At 43.5% G+C, this 8694-nt stretch overlaps 1 protein-coding gene across 2 annotated transcripts in view; it reads left to right on the top strand.

The window, feature by feature from the left end:
* Positions 1 to 33: 33 nt before the first annotated feature.
* asic1b (acid-sensing (proton-gated) ion channel 1b) overlaps positions 34 to 8694 on the top strand; it is a 149283-nt gene continuing 140622 nt past the window's right edge. For both annotated transcript variants that reach the window (XM_031845120.1, XM_031845112.1), the window contains exons 1-2: positions 34 to 711; positions 8320 to 8515. In XM_031845120.1, coding sequence (XP_031700980.1) covers positions 350 to 711; positions 8320 to 8515 — 558 coding nt within the window. In that variant the 5' untranslated portion in view covers positions 34 to 349. The remainder of the gene's footprint in view (positions 712 to 8319; positions 8516 to 8694) is intronic.

Here is an 8694-nt window from a genome sequence, read left to right as displayed (position 1 = left end):
CCCCCCCCCCCCCCCCCCCCCCCCCCCAACCGAGCTACTACACCTGCTGTCCCCATCTGTACTTTCTCCAAGTGTTTCCATGTGAGGACGGGGTGTTTTGAGGATATATATTGGGGGGGAAATGCTTTCAGTATTGGGGGTATTTTTGCCGGCTTGTCAGTGACGCGACATCTCACAGACTGCATGAGAGTATATACATGCGTAGAAGGGCGTGAACTTGCAGACACTGACCTCCTTCACATCGATAAAAGCATCCGCTTATCTATAACAGCCACTTTCCTCCCGTTTGCAACCCCCCCCCCCCCCCCTCACACACCCTTCGTTCCTCTAAACTCATCCCGGGGACACGATGGATCTCAAGGCGGACACGGAGGACATGGACTACAAGCAGCCGGTTCCCATCGAAGTTTTCGCCAGCAGGTCCACGCTGCACGGCATCTCGCACATGTTCACTTATGAGCGGATGTGTATCAAGCGCAGCCTGTGGATCTTGTTCTTCCTGAGCTCTATGAGCGTGCTGGTGCTGGTGTGCGTGGACCGCGTGCATTTGTACTTCCAGTACCCGCACGTCACCAAGCTGGACGAGGTGGCGACTCCGATGATGGTGTTCCCCTCCGTCACCTTCTGCAACCTCAACTCCTTCCGCTTCAGCCGGGTGACGCGCAACGACCTGTACCACGCAGGGGAGCTTCTCGCCTTGCTCAACAGCAGGTGTGTGTGTGTGTGTGTGTGTGTGTGTGTGTGTGCGCGCGTGCGCGTGCGTGCGTGCGTGTGTGTGTGTGTGTGTGTGTGTGTGTGTGCGTGTGTGTGTGTGTGTGTGTGCTTTACCTGTGCGATAAGGGCTGCTTGTAGCTCACAGTAGCTCTATCTGTTGGTATACATGGTGTCAAAGACGAGCTGGAGGCGAGCAGACAGGCTGCTCTGATGATTTGGTGTTACCTCAGGGTAAACCTGTGAGGATTTAGGAGTTCTTGACTCAGGAACCGATTGTGTCAGCTGCACAACACGAGACAAGATTGAAACATTCGGATGAAACAGTAAAATTTTTAATTGGACACACTCTACTGCAGTTATTATGAAACTGAACTGTTCTTTATTCTAATAAAATGAAATGAGAACCAGTAAATCACAAAATCCCTGAACCCACCGACTCATGACTCCCTCTTCAGTCGTACTGTCATGCTGATGCTTTACTTGTTAGGCCCAGCAGTTTAATATACAAGGAGACACTTGAACTTCTTTTCATCTCGGTTTTCGGTAGCCTCGTGGAAATGTGACCTTAGTTTTTCTTTGATGTCTGATTTGTCTCAGGTGAAATCCTACATGTCACACGGAAGTGCAAAGCAGTGTTTTAACACCTGGCTCTCTCACTGGTCGTCACTGTGAGGCCACCAGGAGATGTACAAACAACATGGACGAAGCATGCAAACCCTTTTAAGGCTCTCAGTGAATATGAACTTGGAGTGACCTCAGCCTGAGGAAAATGGGAAGAAAAAGGGTTCCGATGAGGGTTCCTTTTCTCTAAAAAGGCTCAGCATTATGGCTGATTATTTAATAATGTAGTCACCGTACAAATCATGTCAGCTGAAATCCACACTGCACATCAGCTGTTGTATTAAAAACTGTACCTGACAACATGAAATATACCCCTTACATCAATCTGTTGAGATATGTTGATACACTATTTGATTAAAAAAAGCACGTTTTTATCACGTATCATGTGACTCCCCCAGGTAACGGATAATGGATGAGCTGTTCCTAATTCTAAGTGGTTAATATAAAATGATGAATGAGAAAATGCCGCCGGTGCAATTCCTTGCCTCATCGTTTTACAGTGCATGCGATACGAATATCTCAATATTGGATAAGTAGACAAGTAGATTTCTAAATCCCTCGCTGACAAAGTGTGGAGAGACGTGTGTGTGTGTGTGTGTGTGTGTGTGTGTGTGATTCACAACTGCCTCCCCTTCCCTTTTACACTTGTTGCCTTCTGCTCTGCTTTGATCATTTAGTCTTTTTCGGCAGCCTTGACAAGCTCACCGTTGACTGTTGAAACTTTTGCCTCCAGATTTCTTCACTTTTTCCTTTTCTGGGCCACCCAGCTTATTCTGCTCACGTTCACCAGCACTGTATGGTTAACCGGCCACTCTGTATTCACAGCTGTGGCAGTTCAATTCACACAAAGCATGGATACGGGCTGCTGCAAAGATGAAAGATCTACTACATACAAGCATGTCTAAATACCGCCTTGAACACATTAGTCAGTGTATTTTTAGCGTATCGATCCACACAGCTCCGCAGCCAAAGGCACAGTTGGAGAGTACCTCCGTGGTACATGCATAGAATGACATAAATCCCATTCCCTGTTTTCATACTGAATATTGTTCCTCTGTGACCTCTATATATGCTTTCATACTACAGGTTAAAAGCAATAGATTCCGTTGCTCGGGGGCTGCAGTTCTAGTGCTTTGTAGGGTGTCGATTTCAACCAGCGTGCCTACATCCTACGTGGATTTGTTTCCCCGTGTTTGTGCCGTCAGTTGTTATGGCAAACCATTGACATATCAACATAAGCTTACACCTCTTTTATCCATCAGTGCGGGTTGATATTTCAGCCAGATTTCCTGCGAGAGGTGGGACGCATTTGAAGAAAAAAGGGGCGGAAAACACTAAATGAACAAGAAAAGAGGAAACGAGACAAATTAAAGCGGTGGCACTTGCTCCAAATGTCTTTGGAACGAGATGACTTTAGACGGAGAGGGGGGGGGGGGGGGGGGGGGCGAGCGGAGGCAATTAACTTGTGTCTCGTAAGCTATGTGATGAACCAGTCTTTATCCTTGTTTAATTAGTACTGTTTTTTAAGCTGCAGAGTTGTCCCGCTGATTAACGCCCTCGCATCTCTCTCACTCTTTCTTGCCCCGACTGGTCCATTTGGCCTCGGGGGGGGGGGGGGGGAACACGTCTCCTTACTTTTTGTCCACTCAGAGATTGGTTCTTTATGTGGGGTCTTCTTAAATGATGATAATGCCAGCTTTGTTAGCAGGTGTGCCTGTGATAGAAAAAGGACTCTGTGATAAAGGCCTTTGAGGAAAAAACCAAAGGAATTGGGAACAACTTGAATCTAACAGAACATTTTATTGACAAAGGGTTTCCTGTAGACACTGCTCTTAAATTCAACATTGATTGGGTGGAAAACATGTCAGTGGTGGTAAGCTTCTTGATATTAGCTTTTTTTTGTGAAAATGGCAGAAAAAAACTAAAAAACAAGTGTCATTCTGCTGTGAGTCTGTGTCCATCTGTGTCTCAGGAGGAAGCAGCAGACAATATCCACACGCTGAAGTTTATAGCTGAGCTACTATGAAGTTGACTCACTCCACTCCAGCAGGTTCTGTACTGCAAAAATAATAATAATCGCTCTCTCAATGTGTTCTTGCAGGTTGAAGTCACACTCGGCAGTGCAGAACGTTTCGAGTAAATTGCTAAATTTTTGTTTTTATTAAGTTGCAAGGGCAATTATATGATAATTAACAAAAAATAAAGGACGTTTTAGAGAAGGTGCTGTTTATGTGGCGCACGCTGCTTAATTAAAAGTGTTGGATCAGCTCATGAAAGTCAGAGAAGCGAGTCTTTTGCTTACACAGTTCGCAAGCTTTCACATGTTTCCTGAGCTTGCAAACATGCTCGAAATCCACATAAGTGGGGTGAAAAGTGCCACAAAATGTAACGCTCGATAAATTTATTTGTCTCGGCAAGATCCCAGGCCCTGAGCAGGATGTTACTGGTGTAAAAGAAGTGCTTGGGAAGGGACATGGGGAGGCCAGATCACACTGAAAATACAAAGATTTTCATTTGCATTTGTATTGTGATTGTTTATCAGAGAGAAGATTATCATTTGGGAGACATAAGTAGGCGATTTAGTGTTGTGTCAAGGTTTTCAAAAGCTCATTTGATCCATCGTTATATAAATTGCATGTGCTGTATTGAGCTTATCAAAAAAAAAACAACCCAGATATTTCTTTGGGTCCACTTCACCTCTCCGTGGCCCTAGTTTGCATTTTCATGATCTCGCCCAAAGTGGCATAATAGCTGTGTCACAGGTGCACCGTCGTTAAGATGTGATTATCAAAACTCTGCTACCAGGAATCGTGGCAGTTATTCATTTTCAAGGACGCTGCACAAACAATCCGATCCGCTGTAGTGTGTGACTTCAATTAGCGCTAATTGGATAATTACCTGAGATTATATCAAGATGTGTTCATTGTTGTGTCACGAATACGTAATACCAGATTGAACTGCTGTGGAGGAAGAATTTATTGTTATTTTTAACACTCAGTTGTTTTTTCCAATTGAGTGTTTGAAGTTATATCTGTGACCACAGCCTCACTGTCAAAGTTCCCTCTGAAAGTCACCGGTTGCACTCAGTGCTCAGAGTGAGGTGGTAAAGTGATGCAGATGCTCTTTCATTCGTTTCAGTTCCCGCAAGAAAATTAAAGTGCTTGTGGCCCATAATCCAATTGAGTCATCCCCGCCCTTATGTAGCGAGTTTGCTGTGATTGCTTTAGGGAGCAGTGGCAGGGCAATATTAAAAAATCTACCCATATTATTGTGATTGTATGCGCTTCGACTAAAGCCTCCTGACTCGGGGAAGCACAGCGTCTTAAGTGCTCTCCTGGCAGCTTTGTGTTGCTTATAAGACAGAGGCTGAGGATACAATTCAATTAAGTTCAGAATACACCACAACAGGCTGTATCTTCTTATTGGAACAAAGCATGACAGCGTAGTGAGTCTTTCCAAGCTGGGGACAGAGCACGGAACTAGCTTTTTTGATCAAAGTGTTTCCGTCATCACCTGGCCTGTGTGATCATTTGACCTGGCATGTTCCAGAGCCATTTCCCTAACATTCCTGCCTCCGGTCAATTGACCCTTTGCTAAGTCCCGCCCCTCGAACGCAAACTGGCCAATCATAGTGTAGCATCGGCCAGCTCCGACCATGGTCCGACAGCTATCAGGCTCGGCTCCGTATAGACTCTCATGCAACCGCTTCAGATTTTCTACATTTTCAGGCTGTTTTCGTGGATTTCGAGCTAGCCATGGTTAAACAGTGTTATTGGGGCACATCTGATGTTAGTCTAAGAAGTTGGAAGGAGTTTCTACGTAAAGGCGTGTGGAGCTAACTTTAGCAGAGTGCTTTAGCACATCATTTGCTAGCTACTGAAGGTATACTGAATGTATACAAATGCTGCTTTTGCTTGCCAGGTGATGTGGCGGTTCACTTTTACACCGCGATCTGTAGCTTTAGCTTCTATTTGTATCTTTTAACCTGTTTTCACTGCTGAATCAGTATGACATCCTGGATATGTCCTTCCAACACATATTGTGGGTCCTTCAGTCTGCTTCTCTCTGAAATCGCTTTTTTCGTTTTTCCAAAAATTTGATAACTAATGCAGGAAGTGCAGTTTGTGGCAGTGTGAGCTCCATGGTAGCTCTGACAGCATGCTGAAGTAGCAGCGGGGGCGGGGCTTGGCGGAGGGTCAAATTGTGATTTACTCACTGCAATTGCTGTTGCATCTTTTGATGTGTTTGATTTAAATAAAAGTCGGTCAAAGTTTAGTGCATTGAATATAACATTCACTCAAAAATAATAACATTGTGGAAACTGGAGTCAGAGTACATCCCAATCTGTAAAGTTACTTTAATCATAAATTATAACGAGGTTCAACAACTTGAACATATTTCTCTCTTAACAAGTTATATTTTTATTTGCGAGGAAATGCAATCATTTTATAGAATTTTGTGACTAGCTTCCACTTTCAGTCCACTGGAGCCATAATGCGAGTTAAAAACCAAGTTTTGAAATTCTAATTCATAAAATAATCTTCCCTTTGATGAAATATAGATAATTTTTGATAAAGTCGAGTCTGTTTGTGTTAATGTTGGATTATGTTGTGCTCTATTCAGAGTTGTTTGTCACTCCACCTAAAACCTATGCATCTCTGTTGGTAATGAAGTTCTTTACACACAATTTAATTAAAACACCAAAGCAAGCCAGATCACACATTTACAGCTACTTCGATATAGTTCTCAAAGCGTCCTTGTCTTTAAATAGTCTTCTGATATTGTTTTTATTAATAGGAGAAATTAAAAGGAGACAGCTGTAACTTCTGAAGGAATTCACTGATGATACTGTTTACCAGGTATGAAAGTTAAATATTTTTACTGGAGGAGTTATGAGATGAATTATCATAGTAATTAACCGGCGATACATCTCTCATTTTCTACAAGCATTAGATCAGTCTTAGGTGCCATGTTACACCTGATCTTTGAAGTCGCAGTGGTGAGTTTGACGACAACATTGTGTGGCGTTTAATTCAACTCTTGGTCAGAACAATAGTCCCAATCTTCTCCATCACAAAACCGTTAACTCCACTCCAACGTGAAGCATGACGGATCCCCATCTCTCTTCAGTGCTACGAGCGCAGCAGAGACAAACAGTCCTCTTTTCATATTACAGCACATGCTGTCTCCTGTGGTGAATATTCTTATTTCATTCTGTTCATTCAGGTAAACAACAGTGTAGCTGCAGTGGAACATATTACATTTCTAGTCATTTGGTTGGGACACTAGTCAAAGATATATCGCCAGTCGAATACTAAGACAGTGCTCACAACAGAAGGAATGTTATATTTCATTTTTTATTCATGGATCAACCTAAATTATTCCCATCATCAACAGACAAAATCTTCTTCATTACTCCCGACAAAGCTTGACCTTGTGGAATTAAAAAAAAATCCATTAAGATTTACCACCAATTACAGTTTGAAATAGTGCCCATATCCATGAGAAATAACTCCGCTGTCAGCGTCCACAAAGTCATCCACAGAGTTATTGTCAGGAGAGAAGGGTATGCCTTTGTCTCCCTCCGTCTCTCATGGTTTCCTACTCCGGCTTTGGCTGGTTTATATTTGCAAATGTTAATTGAGTTGTCCAACATTAATGGAATAACACAAAGTGAACCCTATTATAAGCTGGCTGCTGCTCTGACATTGCACAAAAATACAGGCATTTATATCAGAACCCCCTTAGTTCACTTCTTTGCAATAATCTAATTTGGAAGAGGTGGAAGGAACGACCATCTTGTTGCTCATTTAAGAGAAGGAAACCCACCACGCAGTCTTTTACAGATCCATTCACTCTGATAGACTGTGTGTCCCATCTAATTATTCTCATAAGTGTCTGTCAGTAGGGCTTAATCTGAGCATTTCACAATTTGGAATGCTTGTACCACCGACGGCCCTTTGCACAGCAGGGGTCATCAACGGGCCGTCTTTCTCCAGGCGGGGCCACGCTAGTTAATTGAGGTTAATTTATATCTCCGAGTGACTGTGAGCAGGTGCTGGAGGTTGATGGTGCTTGTCAGGCAGAGGCATGTCATAAATTACTCTCCTGGTGTTTTTCTGTCTCTGAGTAGGCCGAACGCCTTTGTGGTTGAGTTTCAGTTTGATGTGTGTGGATGCACGCAAATGAATCATACTTTGTATGTGTTTTAATGCGTGTCGGTGTGAAGGAAAGAGAGACGGACAAAGAGTCAGAAACAAAATGCAGCAGATGCCATGTGAAGTGTTTTGCTAAACGCTAAATAGTCTCTGTAGTGTTTTCCAGAGTGCGCAGGATCTGAAATACAGCACTGTGAACACTGTTGTGCTAACTCAGTGAAAAGGCTCTGCCACCACAGTTAATCCTAATTATTTGGCAGAATGATTAACATGATTGTGTTAAAGAAAATACTCCCATCCCCCACCCACCCACCCGTGCTGCCAGTTTCAACCAACGTGTGTGTAATATTTAGAGGTCTGGGAGAGCTGGCATGCACACACACCTTACCTTTTGTTCAGTTAGAGGGCAAATATGCTCTTTTTTTGCTGCCTCTATTAATTGTTTTCATGTTAATCCCAATCGTCCTGACACAATTGCTGGTCTGCCTGCCAAACTGCACTTTTTTAAAAAGTGGATTTGAGGTCCAGCTTATTCAGCGGTTGTTTGGTTGCTGAGTATTAATTTCGAACAAACTCATTTCAAAAATACCTTTTTCTTATGATTCATAGAGCAAGTTATGAAGTTAAAAAAAACAACTATTGGTTGTGATTTTGAGATTAAATTTGCTTCTTTGAGGAAACAGTAGAACAAAAGAAAACACTGTCGCGTAATCATATGATTACAGTGCTGTTGTGTTGGTTTCAAGCCAAAATTAGACGGGGGGGTTATTGGTGCATCTATGTGTATTCATGAATCTGCTTCCTCACCTCCTTATGTTTTGTCCAGGTATGAGATCCGGGACCCACACATGGTGGAGGAGAATGTCATGGAGGTCCTGAAGGAGAGGGCCGACTTCGTCAACTACAAGCCTCGTCCCTTCAACATGCGCGAATTCTACGACCGGACGGGCCACGACATCAAGGACATGCTGCTGTCCTGCTACTACCGGGGCATGGACTGCAGCGCTGAAGACTTCAAAGTGGTAAGTCAGGAGCGTCCGATGGTTAAACGTCCTCCGCAGGGCCAGCTGAGGCCCGCCAAGATGGCAGGTCAGCTGAGCACGTTTGTAATACAAGTTTACAGCGTTGATTTAAGTTTATTATAACATCTGTATAATATGAACTCAATTCCAGGTCCCTGTGCCCCCCCCCCCCCCCCCCC

This window comes from Anarrhichthys ocellatus, unplaced genomic scaffold (assembly GCF_004355925.1).
Source record: "Anarrhichthys ocellatus isolate YVR2014 unplaced genomic scaffold, GSC_Weel_1.0 scaffold1, whole genome shotgun sequence".
Classification (NCBI taxonomy): domain Eukaryota; kingdom Metazoa; phylum Chordata; class Actinopteri; order Perciformes; family Anarhichadidae; genus Anarrhichthys; species Anarrhichthys ocellatus.
The sequence above is the reverse complement of the archived record's forward strand: the minus strand, read 5'-3'. Positions and strand labels throughout refer to the sequence as shown.